Source organism: Netta rufina, assembly GCF_964035555.1.
Source record: "Netta rufina genome assembly, chromosome: 6".
NCBI lineage: Eukaryota > Metazoa > Chordata > Aves > Anseriformes > Anatidae > Netta > Netta rufina.
This window is the reverse complement of record NC_140129.1, coordinates 25,931,170-25,946,028: the sequence shown is the minus strand read 5'-3', so window position 1 is coordinate 25,946,028 and position 14,859 is coordinate 25,931,170. Positions and strand designations below refer to the sequence as shown.

At 37.5% G+C, this 14,859-nt stretch overlaps 1 protein-coding gene across 1 annotated transcript in view; it reads left to right on the top strand.

The window, feature by feature from the left end:
• SLC49A4 (solute carrier family 49 member 4) overlaps positions 1-14,859 on the top strand; it is a 57,775-nt gene that overhangs the window by 37,471 nt on the left and 5,445 nt on the right. The window contains exons 5-7 of the mRNA XM_084289381.1: positions 189-297; positions 947-1,014; positions 5,315-5,442. Of these exons, the coding sequence (XP_084145507.1) occupies positions 189-297; positions 947-1,014; positions 5,315-5,442 (305 nt within the window). The remainder of the gene's footprint in view (positions 1-188; positions 298-946; positions 1,015-5,314; positions 5,443-14,859) is intronic.

The following is a 14,859-nucleotide window of genomic DNA, read 5'->3' as shown; positions in this document are numbered from 1 at the left end:
CACTGGTATTTTAGTGACATGTCCGGATAACTTCATTGTGTTTCCTGGCTCACTCACTCTTCAGAACTCTGCTATTTTTCTTGACGGGCAGAATATAGATTCTAGGGTGCAATTTACTCTAGCAGCTAATCTTGGTGCACAATTTCTAATATAAGCTGCAGCTAATTGCATATGTTTTGTCTTCACAGCAATTTCCGATTCTTGATGATTGCTTTAGCCTATGCTATACCACTGGGTGTTTTCTCTGGCTGGTCTGGTGTTTTGGATTTGATATTAACGCCAGTTCATGTAAGCCAAGTAAGTATCTCCTGACTGATAATCAGCAGCTATTTTGTAAGTGGCATGTTTTTATTCTGCACTAACATACAATTTTATCAGGTTTTTATGCTTAAGCTGCTGTTAATACATATGGACCACTTTTCTCCTGAAATTTTAAACAAAATAATCTATAGCTTTCAAGCTGTCACGATTCTTCCTGCTGACTCTCCACTAGTGTTTAGTAGTTTCAGAGCTATATACACCTTTTGACAAGAACAAAGAGGCAGATAAACAAATGGGAGTGTTGTTGGCTGCTGCACCTTTAGTAATAGAGAATAATGTTTACCAGGTGAAAGGGATGAAGTGGAGGGGGAAAAAGAGGATTTGTAAGCTTTTAATAGAGTACTATAAAAATCCAGAGGACATTACTCATATGATTGTATAAATAGAGGTCACATTTAGGGCACAGGCTTTTTTTGGTCATGCTTTCCTCCTAGTGAATTTATTTCCTCTTAAATATCCTAAAAAAAAAAAAAAGTCTAGCACCTCAGGTTGTTTTTGGGGGAGGGGAATGGGGGATGCCAGCTAGGGTTGCTAGCATTTGTGCACCCTTTGTTTTGAAAGTAACACCTTAACTTCTGATTCTCTTAACTTTAACACATTTCTTACTTTTTTTTTTTTTTGTCAGGTAGATGCAGGCTGGATTGGATTTTGGTCTATCGTTGGAGGTTGTGTTGTTGGCATAGCAATGGCAAGGTAGGAATAATTGCATCCATTTCTTCAACCGTGATTGTCATTTAGCGTATACTCGTAATAATATAACTTGTTTTCTCTCATCTTTTAGATACATGAAATGGAAAATGCATAGTTCTGGGGTTATGATGTGTTTCTTGTGAAGCGTTGGATTTGTATATTGTGTTACTGCTCTCGGGGGGTTGTGAACTCCACACACTTGTGCCTCAATTCAACAAGTCATACCGCTATTCCTGACAAGTGCTTCCCATCCGTTCTTTTCAAATGGTTATTGTGAATTCAGCTGCCTGGAATTAAGGAGAACCCATTATAGCACATTTGGAAAGCATTGAAGAAATAGTGTCTGTCTCCTTCCATCAACACTTTTGGGTGTATTGATTCCTGAAGGGATATTGAGACTGTAGCATAGGCAGCCTAGACACAGTAATGGTATATTCCACTGCAGAGTCTGTCTGTTTTGACAGGTTGTTGGATTTCTGTATGGTCTTTTTTTGTTATGCTGTTATGGGTTGTGGTATAGATGTACTTATGCTTTTCCTGTATCTAGACACAGCCATTGTAAATGCTGAATGATATGGGAAGCATGAAAACAAGGAATGGGTTACCTTCCAATAGTTTGTTATCCTAAAAGTTGCAGATGCTTAAAACCACTGCTGTGGGTGACCTAGATACATCACACAATGTAACAGGTGGCATGCTGACTTAATCCTTTCCATAATAGGTTAATTTAATTTATTTGTGATGTTTCAATAGTAGAGGGGCACCCTTAGCAGCTCGCTCACTTTTGTTAGGAGAACCTGCTCTCTCAATGCCAACGTGCAAATCTCAAGCTTTATGGTAGATGAATTTATTTAATATATTGCTTGCGTTAAGATTCAGGAAATGCTGAGTCTCTACCTTCTTCAAAATTGATTTCAAACCTTGTTGAACACTAGTACTTTGTAGCATTCAGAGCTTTGCTTTTGAGTAAATTAAAAAAATAAATAAATACTAACAGTCTGTCTCCAAATATGTCTTTCCAACTTGGGCAATATACAGTTCAAATGAAAAGGTTTACACACAGAAAGCGAGGGAGATGGTGATTTGTCACTCCTGATGGATGACTCTCCCTCTTAGGTCTATTCAGCATTTATCTGTGTAGGGCAGAATCAATGACGAGTCTGACTGTAATCTGCTGAAAGTTGTAATTAGGAAAATTAAGTAATGATTCTTGTCAAGGGTGACAGGCTGATGTATTTCAGTGTCAGAACTGTGATTTGCCAAGCAAGCAGCTCTCTCCCTTAACCACTTTTTAAGAAGCTGGATTTTCTTCTAATATTTTTTCTACTAGTTTATCAAAGAAAAATTGGTATAGCTTAGGAGTTTACTCTTTCAATTTCTGGCAATGCAAATTCTGCCATTTAGAACAGTAACAACCTGGGGCTTGCGCTGGAGCATTTGTTCCTGCACGTCACAGGAGATGTTAAATCATCTATATTTAAAGTAATGCCCAGTTTGGAAATTCATTTATCTATCTCATTTTCCAAATGGTGCCAGTTTTCCTCAGCACAATATATAAATCCTCCTGCTCTACACCTACTGCTTTCCCAATAGCTGTGAACTTAGATATGTTTAGCTAATTTGTGTGATGCATTTTTCTAATTGAAAAGCTTGAACTATTCTGGGCAGCTGGCAGGTGTTTTACCCTTTGCTGGCAGCTTTCAAATGATACTGGCTTGAAGAAAAGCAATGTCAAAGAGCGACATTCATATTATTGCATGGAAACATAAATCTATTCCCTTTTCTTAGATTTTTTTGGTCACATTTACTAATGATCACAGATATTTCTGGGGTTTTGTCCTTCACAGTTCCATCTTTCTTTCTGCTTTTAACCTGCAGCATTAGTCAAAATGCTGAAACTTCATGACATGGTGATAATTTCCTTAGCAACAGACAGTGTTGTCAGCAACACGGGGTTGTGATTTTAAATGTAGGATCCAGCCTAGGGCTGATTTACTGGGTTACAGAAACCTGCTACCAATAGTAGACTAAGAGATCTGTGTCCTGGGGGTGGGAAGGGTGAACATACACCTTCTTTCATGGTGTGCCTGCTTTAGCAGATGCAGACATCCCCATATGTGCTAGATGGTGAAAAAGATTTAAACAGAAAGAGAATTTTGGAAGTGAACACAGGAGTTAAAGCATTAAATATATATATAAATATATATTATTATTGGATTGAAACCAGCATTTGAGAAGTTGATTTGCTTTACAGTCTTCTTTATTATTCTGTAACCAGACAAGAAGCAGAAAGTGCTCAATTACTAATTTCAGGCTAGTTTGCCAAGTTATTTTTTCCATTATTTCTGTTGCTGGCTAAATTCAATAGCTGATAAACCTTTCAGTTTGTATTTGACCCTTCTGGATTCCTGTGATAGCTGAGAGCTCCTTGGAGCACATTACTACCAGTGATATCCAAACCAGGTTATTTGTGTCAAAGAGAGTTGCAGCAGCTCAGTAAAGATAGATATTTGCTCCACTGAATCATCTTGAATGGTTTAGGTGGGTGTCATCCTCCCATTCCCACATATCCCTCGTGGTAGGGTAGAAATACAGGATCCAGACCTGTTGTCTCTGAATGTCCCTCCCTGAAGGCTGTTATTTTTCACTTTCCATCATTAGATGAGATGTGCATAACTGTTCTTGCCTTTAAAAAGAGGGAATAGTGATGTTGCCTGCCAGCAGACAACGTAGGGAGTCTCTGTGGAAGATGTCTAAAGCTTGCACATTGAGAAGCTTTGAAAATTGCTGATTTTGACCCCAATGATCCTGAAGAATAATTAAAGAAACTGACAATCTACTGAGAAGAAGTAATCCTGATTGCTGAATTTGAATTGTCAGAAAAAAACAACAGTAGCAGCTAACCCCTGTCTATTAGGGATTAATGCAAAAGCCACTTGAACACTGCAGTCATAAACTTTTAAGATTATATACAGCATTGATCTCCCTCTACTGCTTATTGAATTACTTGCTGCTAAATTCAATGTGGAATTAAAGCTCGGGGAGAATCAAAATAAGAGGAAAAACTGATATTTTTTTTTTCTTAGGATCTCATTACTCATACATCTCTTACAGTGTATGTGGAGCTAGGATTCCTAGTTTTCAAAATGTTGGTAGCATTGTCTGTTTTATCAAGTAGGCTGTGGTATCTGCCTGTGAGGTGATCATAGTCAAGGAAGAAAAGGTAATTAGCTGACAGACTGGATGGATTTTGTCATCAACCAACGTAAGAGGATTGTGCTGCCATTAGCCTGAAAGAAGCAGGGGAACTGTAAGAGGGACTATAAGACATTCTTTAAACATATGTCCAGCCCAAAGTCTTATCTCCTAACCTGTAGAAAATTACTAGTGGATAAATCACATAGGCTTTCATAGTATACCTGTTTTAGTATCCAGGTTGAAATCCCATTTGAAAAGAGCAGTTGTACTGATAATTATGCCATGTGAGTGTAGTTCAAATGCAATATGTCTCCTTGAAAGAAAAATTAAAAAAAAATATGGCAAAAAGGCGGTTGTACCATCAGGTGGTATAAAGATCACGTTTACCTATGTGTAACAGACTGCCCACAGACTTGTGGAGATAGCCTCACCCAGATTCACACTGAGGCATGTGTGTAGGAGGGGAGTGGCATGAAGATGCATGGTTTCTGGAACATTTCGGACATTTCAACCCAAAACAGCCACTGGCAGAGTGACCGTATGTGTAAAGAGTTCCTGCTTTGCCTAAGCCATTGAGAGCTTCATTACCAATCTATCTTAGGGTTCAAAAGTCATTCCTTGTTATCTTCCATCTAGGGATTCTGGTATTGGGAGTTCTGTCATTTCCCATAGGAACGAATCATTAAATTTAACTGTCTTGAATGAAATAAATCATCCTCCTCATATGCTAATTGTGCAGTGTGTCTGCCAAGGGAGACAAAGCAGCGGTGTAAGTAGTGGTGTGATATTGTGTCCAACAAATGCAGGCGGAAAAAAGCCCTTCTTGTATACCAAGTGTTTTCAATTGATGTCTTGAACATTTTTCTGTTTTGGTTGTTTCGTGACAGCTAAAAAATCTGTGGCTCTTCAGCTTGACAGCTAGAAATATCATTGTTCTATAAAAAATGTTTTATTTTCTATTTCTGCAAATGAGAAATGATTTTTAAATCATGTTTACAGTTTCCAAAATGCCTAATGAGAATTTAATGAATTAATTGTGAAGTGTTACATTTAAATAATATGAACAATAACATTTTTACTGCTCTGATCTGTGCTTTTATTTTAGATTTGCAGATTTTATCAGGGGAATGCTGAAATTTATACTACTGCTGCTTTTATCTGGAGCAACATTAGCATCAACCTGGTTTACTCTCACCTGTCTAACTAGTGTCACTCATCTGCCTTTAACCACAGGTACTGACAAGTATTTTAATTTTTATTATTTATAATTGGTAGCACAGGTAAATATTTGCAATCTTAGATCAACTATATTATAACCTGGTTTAGTATCTTTAGTAATATAGTAATTTTACCAAGAGCAAACGAAGGGTTTAGAAAACCTATCTGAAATCTCTGTAGCATCTTTTTAGTAACTTCATAAAAAGATTAAAAGCAAAAAATCCCACAGTAGTTATGACAACATAGTATATATTTAAGATCTATTCTGGGACTGAGTGCTTTTCTGTTTTGAGTGTTTTGGAATAACAACGGTGAGAAATAAAACAAGAAAAATCCTATGAATGGTAGTAGTGTTGCATATAAGAAGAAACAGTGACGTGTCTGGCAATCCAGGGTTTTGAATTTTGCATTAATTATTGGAAGCGTGTTGTAGTTTAAACCAAAGTGAGCCGTGGTATTTTCAGTTATCTATCTCCATATTGTGTTGACTTTCCCCCCCCTCCCCCCCCCAAGTTCAGGGAACAACTCCAGACCAAAATTAACTCATCCTGCACCTCAAAAGGATGGGTGAAAAAGCTGTTGGCAGAAATGGAGAAAAAGATCAGAGCTCAAGCTTCCAATGGGCTGTGCCTTTATTTGAAAACAAGCACTGCTTAATTTTTTTAAATCTGTTGTTCACCTTCCTATCTGCACCAAAAGATTGATATACCTGTGGTCCCAAGAGTTTCATTCAGCAGAGTATTGAGTTGCTAAACTAAACCATCAGGATTTAAAATATATATTTAATAATTTCATAAAGAATTATGTAATTCTATTTTAAATATAGTGCCATTTTTGTGATATGCAAGTATACATGTTATAGGAGAAATATTATTACCCCCCTGTTTCTAAGAAAAGTTGTGGAAAGTAGTCTATAAAATGCTGTTTTATTCAAATTAACTTTGAGTTTCAGTAAATGTCCTTGGCGCATTGCGTGTGTCACAACTATAAACTAGAAGTGCATACAGCAAATTGAAATACATGATCAATTCAGGAGAAACACCATCTGGATGGTGGTTGGTCAAATTTGTGATTTATCTTGAAATTTCAACTTTTTTCAAAAATATTTCCACTCAAATAAAGCTGAACTTAATAGATAAATCAGACTTCATGGTGGCTATTGTCATAATAAATGACTACACTTCTCTTCTCCATCAAAGATAAAACAAATGCAATAAAAGCTCTCATTTTTTTGTGCTTGTCTGCTTCATCACTACAAGCTTGCAGTAACGTAAATTTTTACAGTGACTCTATCCGCTGAATTGATGCAACAAGCCAAACACATAAATACCCCTTCAAGTCTATGCATAAGAATGAAGCAAAGAGGTTTCAAGAAGTAGAAGTCATTATGTATGAACTCACCAATGATCCAAAACAAACCCAGTGGAACTGACTTTTACTCTGTTAAAGTACTCAACATGCAATATAGGTTCCATAAGAATTCTTATTTGTTTTCAGGTATTTTTGTGTTTTTTGAAAGATCTGCCACTGTCGAGGCATAAAAGTACTTAAGGTATTTAGCGTTTGATAGGAAGTATCCTGAACTAACATCCCTTGATAAAAAATATAGGGATTGGATTGTTCTTTTCATGCATTTATTGTTTGTTCTAAAATGGATGGTTCCTTAAATTGAGTTGTAAATTATCTTTTAGAGTTTTCTGTCTGTGCTCTATATGTAACTGTAAATGTTGAAAGCTTTCCTATAAAACACAAGGTTGTTTTGAATAGAAATGCCATCAATACGGTGCGTTCCTCTTGGGGCGAGGGAGGGGGAGTCAATCAAGGCGTCAGGCATGGGGCCTCAAGGCCTGATGTATAGCTACCAAATAAGATTTCCTTTTTCTCCTGTGTCATAATATTTAAACTTCCTAGGTAGGCTGGGGAGGTTCCATATCAGCCTTTTCTCATTAAAGTTCATATAAAATAGATGCAATGCGCCTGTTTAATTTAGATCCTTGTACACAGAAAAGCAGTGGTATATCTCTATGAAATACGCTGTTATGGATGAAAACACACAAGCTATTTAAGTTAATTTATGGGACTTCATGCTAGATTATTCCTCGACATAATGATGCAATATGATGATGACCTGTGCATTCCACAGTAATTGGGAGAAATGGTACGTTTGAATTGATTTTGATGAGCTTCTTTCTTTTTTCTTTTTTTAATTAAAAGTTTGGGATGTAGAATATATCAGCCAAAATACAGGAGGTCAAATGCAGGCCGTTGGTTAGTGGCTTTGTGAAGTGGTTTGACACAGCTAGTTCAGTTAGACGTCGCTCTTCGTACTCAGCAGACCTGATGGTGGACCTCTAGGTAGTTGTCCTCTGGGTGTTTTTGTATGGTTAGAAGATGGGAGCAGAGCTAAAGCAGCCATCATCGTGGCGTATTCTTCTTTGCTGTTTTTTTTTTTTTTTTTTTTTTTTTGTATGTGTAGTCATTTGCTTTTTTTTTTTTTGCTTGCTTTGTAGCATTAGTAGTAAACATCTATATAATGCTTTGTATCCTAGAGCTACTTTGCAGGCACTGCTGAACACCTGCTGCAAAGCAGGGTTTGTTATGTTACTGAAGACAACAGGATTTGATGCAGCCAAAAAGTTGAGCACAAGTGTTAGGGCTGGCAGTGCTGCTCAGCAAGGGATGTATTTTGATCCACACATTCAAATACAGAGGCAGGGCAAACAAGGTTCAAAACTGACCCTTGTGGAAACTTGTGTGGATATGTATACCTTTGATCTTGTAAGGATGTTTCCCCTTCCAACCATGCTAGCTCCCATTTCCTGAGGGATTGGTTTTCCCCCCTCCTCTCTTGTTCTGCCTCCAGTGTGGTACTCCTGAACATGTGGTTTTGTGGGGCAAAAGCTGACAAGCACTGACACATTCAGCAGTGTCTAGAAACTCCTGAAGTAACCCCGTGACCTGGTGGGAGCTCTTCCATTCTTCCATACAACAGGACAGTGATTTTGATGAAGAAGCAAGACATCTTGTGCAGGTTGTTGTACTGGTCCAGGCATTCAGAAAAGCTTCACCCTAGAGATAAAGTCAGGTTAGAGATCATCATCCCCTTCATCTCAGCTGATAGGTGACTGATCCACAAATAACGTTTGCATTAGTAGGTAGACCTTGCCAGTGGTTTCCTGAGGTCCAAAAATGGCCTTTTTCTTTAGTATATGGCTATCTTGTGGTATACTTGCTTGTTCCACTCTTCTGAAAACCCTCTGCCTGTCGCATCCGGTCACCGGACTAAGCCCTCACATGGGTATGTTTGCATACAGGCATGCTTTTGGAATGCTAAGATGACAAGAGTTTGGGCAATTATTCATCATAAAGGAAGGAGAAGAAAATCTCTAAAGACTTTTTTTTAAACAAACAAACACCCAAAACCGCTTTTAATCACTGTATTTTGTAGCAGTTGTAGTAGTGTCTCGTTTAAGTAGTGGAGGAAGAATTGTATTTGAGAAAATGGTCACAGCAAAATGTTTTTTCCTGCACTTCCATTGTATAATACTCTCCTAATTCCTTGTAAATAGGCACAACGTCATCTAAAGATATTTCCTTCAAAATGTAATTACTTAGAATGGAGACCTTTAATGCAGATATTAAAAATCAATGACTGCATTGTGTTTTCTTTAAATGATACTGTTTAGCAGTGTTTGTATTGTGTCATGCATGCATTGCTCTGCATTACCATAATATGCTTGGGTTTTCCTCCTGCCACAGTGAGACAAGTTTTCTTGCACTTGCTGACTTCCTAATATATATGTAAAAGATTTTATGAAAGTGTATTTGGAGTCATGTATGAGCCATAACTCCCAGTGTGTGTGTGGGGGGAAAAGCAAGGCAGTAATGATATAGTGCTGTCATAGCTACTGTATCATCTGTCTCAGACACCTCTCATCAGCTAATCACAGCTCTTAAAAACCCCAGGTTCTGAAATCAGTTTACATTTTAAGCAAGCTTGAATTTTCTTTTAAGAAATTTTAATTTTAATGTATATTATTTGCATTTTTCCAGCAAGTTTCAAAGGTAATTTTATATAGACATTGAGCATTAAAATAGTTTTCTCCATTGAATTCCCAATGCAGCTGCTGATCTGTTTCTCTGTGCCAAGTCCATTGTTAGTTTGCTTTGTACTGAACTTCATTATGTGAATTTATGTACAATGGGATGCTTTGACCCAAAATAATTGTGTAACGCATTGTAACGCCAGTTTCGGTATCTTGCCACTTTGTATAGCTGGTAGGATCTCTGGATACAAATGCTAGCATTTTCCAAAAATTGATATGCAGCACTAGTTGCTTGCAGCTCAGATTGAATGTTTTCAGCATAGCATATCGAGAATATTTATGAGCTAATATTCATGTGAGCACATTCAGCAGAATTTTGCTTTACAAAATCTTCAGTAGTGCTGCATGGCAGATACTGAGAATACTGTGGCAACTCCACGAGTTGATGACTATATTTAGGTTAAGCAGTCTAAACTTTTATTTTCAGGTTCACCAGATAGAACATTATAAACACATCTGTCTCCCCACCCTCATCTACAAAGCGCAGAGTTGAAAAAGAGGGATGCTAATTATTTAATATTGATTGTTTTATTCTTTGAGTTTAATTTCTGTACTATAAACAAGATGTGCTTAATAAGTATAAAGCGTGCTGCCTCAGAGGATAAAAATGGTGGCCTGAAAGCGTGGAGACTTTTTTTTTCTCTCCTAACTTTAGCGTTAACCTGTTTATGGCTGTGGACAAATTGTATTACTCCACTCCTGTTGTGCTCCAACTCATAAGACTGGAATAATGATCTTTGTCTTCCTAATGGCTTCTGTTTCTGTAAAACCACGATTAGTTTTGGTCTTCTTTGAGCACTCTTCTAAGGGTTTTAATTGAAATCAATTAAAAAAAACAACAGACAACAGTGTTAGAGGTAGTGTACAAATTTGGGAAGAGTATTTCAGGGATGAATATCTGTAAATCTGGCCACTGTAAATACCCATCAAGAGGAAGCCTCAAATATTATGATTTCTAGTTATATGCTTCTCCCCTTTTTTCTTGGGGGATCACTTTCTGTGTGATTTTTTTTTTTTTTTTTTTAAGTTCTCTAAAGTTAATACTCTGCTTTCAAAGCAAGTTCTACTTGTTTTTCCCTTGAAGTATATAGAACAAATCCAATTTGATCAGATTTTTGGTTACTTTTGTAACTATCTCATGAGATAAGAATTTGATCAGCACATGCTGGGATGGAAATTTATGCAATGAAACATATTGATGTTATAAATGCACAGTACAGGGACATCTTTCTTTTACTGTTTTTTTGTTCCTATAAGTGAATTATAGTAAAAATTGCTGTCGTACCTTGAGGCAGTCCCATTTCTCATGGAAAAAATTGAGGGGGACTTCTTCAGTGACTGTTCTTACCTTGGCCAGTAGCAAGAATTAAGTCATAGGGAAGTTTGTTTCCACTTTAGCAGACTTTAGGGAATTTGATAGGAACGGATTTTGAATTGTTTAGCTCAGTCGTGGAGATACTGGAAGTCTGCAAAGCATTCATCTGCAGAAGGCATTATCCTTTCATTGTGGCATTTGGGATGCTCTTATAATCAACAATAATAAAATGCTCTAGATCTCTGTAGGCTTCACTTTAAATTATATGCTGTGCCCACGAGAACATACTCAGTGGTATTTACTTCTCTGTTTGTTTATATGGAATTTGTACGAGTCCTGTCTCAGTTTGTCAGAGAACTATTGAGAAATGTACAGTATTCAATTGTTTCTGGCAAAGGACTTTGGAAGCAGATGCTGTACCGCTTCCTTGCACTCGACACTGCTCTGGAGTATCTGCATTTCTCTAGGAAATTTATCTGCAAAATACTTCTGTAATGAAATAGTAATATTTCATAGTGTCTGTTAGAAATCAGCCAAGATGCATGTGCCAATGGGCTGATAAGAACCACTTAGATTAGTGGAAGTCCTTCCATTAATTTAATTTAGTTTTGGATTTGTCTTTGAAGTTATAGATTAGTGATGGTGTAATTTAAAAGGAAATTTGTAAACACATTGCAGGACATTCTGGGAAACTCTGGGAGCTGGTTTGAATGTCTGAGAGAGGCTTGAGACCCCGTCTGCTGTGTTGGAAGCTCATCTGAGAACAAACAAGCGTAGCCTGTCATTTAAATCTCTTCCCTGTTCTAACTCCTAATTTGTTTGGTTTTGGTACAAAGCTCTTGTCACAGCAGGTAGCCTGAAGAAACCAGTCTGTTTTGGGATACAGGCATCTATTTGCCATCCTGGAGCTAAAGATCTGCAGCAGGTGGGAAGCCAGGATGGAACCTATTTTTTTTTCTCCTTTTAGTGCTAAGCTACTCTGGCAACATCAGCCCCAAATCAGCACCTTTACTTCTAATGGTAACATCCACAGTGATGTTATCAAGGCACATTTGGTTCCTTGCTTTCTTCCTGGCAAAGAGAAGGAAAATAGGCACTGGGGAAATAACATGAGCTGCATCACACCCCAAGCGGGAATATTACGTGGCTAAAAGGAGTTTGAGCCTCCTACCAGGGCAGCTCCAGGCCAGTTCTCTAAAGCAGCTGTGCTTTGGATGGGTGTTTTGCATTTCCTGCTCCTTTTGCAGTGGCCATTTGGTGAAATAGCTGCTTAATTCACATACAGATCTTTAAGATGTGACATCAGTCGAAGTAGTTTAAAGAAATCCAGCCCAGTTCACTTACTCATGGATGCCCACAGCTGTCACTGTCTCTGGTGCACACCTTTCCACAAAGCTTCACAGACAGTTAATTCCTTTCCCTAAGAAAAAACAATCTTTTTCATATTAGCAGCATGACATACTTCCCCAGCACATGCTTCTACCCAAACACGTGCAAGCTAGTTGTCCTTGATAGGCTTTAGGACATAATATTATAATATTTATAATATTATAATATTAGCTTCTTGATAAAAAATCTTTTTTTTTTTTCTGGTTGTTCTTGTCAGCACTTTCAAATCCTTATATTCATTTCCAATGGCTGTTGTTGAGATTGTCTTAATTGAAAAAACATTTACTGTAACTTCAGCAGCTGTTCTTCTACAGTACAAAATCGTGGTAATTGTGTTCGTTCGGTGCAAGGTCACTGTAACAGAAAGGAAATGGTCTCCGTTAATAGGTGGTATTCTCCCTGCGACGCTGTCTTGGTGCCCTTGAGGTGGGAATAAGGTGCGCTACTTAGTGTATGAAAGAAATAGCCAAACTACTTTTGAACCCTTATTTATTTGACTTCTTCCTATAACTTATTTTTCTGAAACCAAATATCTTATCTTTGATTTTCTGTCTAGTTGACCTGGGATTTGTGACTTAATCACCATGTTAATGGAATAAGCTTATTTGTATAGCACTCAGAAGGACCCTGAATGATTTACAGAAACGCGGAATAAAAACACCTTCCCATCACTACAATATGTACCCATTAAGTGAGAACCCCTTAGGCTGTCATCTTTCACTTTTAGAGCTGCTTTTTGTGGTTTACCAGTTAAAAGATGCCATTTCCTTTAGGTCTTAAAACTTGGCAGCTACTGGATGCTGTATTCTACCTATAATTCTGCACTGACATTTCCTCTTACTGGTTTCCAAATGTGTGTGCATGTATACACACAACTTGTTCTTTACTTATTATTACATTATTAATATATTTACCTATATTATCTGTGATCTCATTTGAGGCTTTGTAATTGGTACTCAGCTGGCAATTTTTAGTATGTGTGTGAGGCAGGTAATATTTGAGGGAAAATAAAAGGAAATGCTAAAGCTGCATTGGTCCTGGGAGTGTGGAAGTGTGTGTTGTGTGCTGGTGGGTGTCCTTGCATGGCCAAAGGAGGCTGAAGTGACTAGGAAATGTAAGGATGCAGTTCCTAAAGTACAGTTACTGTGTCTGCTTGCTTACAGACCAGTCATCTTAACCATCTTAACACGCTTTAGTAAGTGATGAGCAATAATGTAGTAGGGCTACTTAATTTTAGACTATCAAGTTGGTTAGGGAGGCTGCTATTTGTCTTGTGGAAACTTTTGTACCTATTGTACTGGATAAACCATGAGGTCTTGATGATTTGCTGTTAGTCTTAGATGCATATTGCTGTCTTCAGCTTGAGCAGAACTGAGTTTCTGAAAACTGTATGTCTAGAAATCTCTGCACACAGTCCCTGTGTCCCGGCTGTTGCGGTTTATGGAGGTTTCAGTCGTGATGCAGGGGTTTTGCCTCCACTGCAATGTGTAAGGAGTTCCACTTTTGCTGGTGCTCATTCTCTGTAAGCAGCTTCATGACTATTTCCACCGTTTTCCAGTGTTTGAGGTTTCTAATACAGAATTCTGCATTTACCTATGGCTATCTTTAATTGAGGGTAATGATGGGCAGATGTTTGTTTGCCTTCAGAGGTTCTTGCATTTCATTTATGTGTTGGTTTCTCAAGCCAACACAGACTTCACATAGCTAAATGCAGTGTTCATATTTGCTGGGTACATCTGAAAGCAGTTACAGCAAGTTAGAGCAATGTGCTGTGTTTGAGGTAAGCAGGGGTTCAAAGAGAAGTTTATGAAATTTTAAATACTGAGGACTTCCAGCAAAAATCGAAGGAACTTGTGGCTAGAAAATCAGTTATTCAGTTTAACCTAGAAAAGACCATCAGGAAGAACTTCCTCATAAAGTTGGCTGTGTTTTTTGTTGTTTTTTTCTTTAACATTTTTTTTCTTTGCTCTCTGCAAACTGTTGGAACATACCTTGCATTAAAATATTTGACTTTTAACTCCGCAGTTAAAAAAAAGAAAAAGGAAAGAATTCAAAAAGTAAAAAGTTACCTTGGCTCTTTCCTTTTTTATTTTAAACAACTCAAAGCATTCTGGTATGTTTTGGGGAGGGGAAGGGAATGGAGGAAGAGCAGCCAGCTGTCCCTCTTGAAGTTATGCCATATATATCAGCTTTCTGTCTGAGTCTTCTGCCCTTGTTTTCTTGTCCAGTCAAATCCTCTGTCTCTGTGCCTTGGAAGGAAACCACATCAAATGACGGATCTGATAGATAGCCCTTTCTGCTGTATCTTTTAATGCTTTTGTCTCTTTCCCATAATTCATGTTTTAACAAATGATTTTTTTTTTTTTTAATTTTAAGCTTCTTTCAAGTTTCCTGCTTCCTAATAATTTCTCAATTAAAAGGCTTAGCAGTGCTTAACAGAAGATGAAGCAGAACTTTTTCAGTTCTCCCCTTCATAAGACAGAAGAAAGCAAATAAAACTGAAAAAACAATTTATTTTTTATATGAAGATGTATGTCCTTATGACAAAAATTGTCTAAGAATTTTGCATCACGATGTAGTGAGATGTTATAAATAGTTTTCCTGTGACTTAACGCTTTTGCT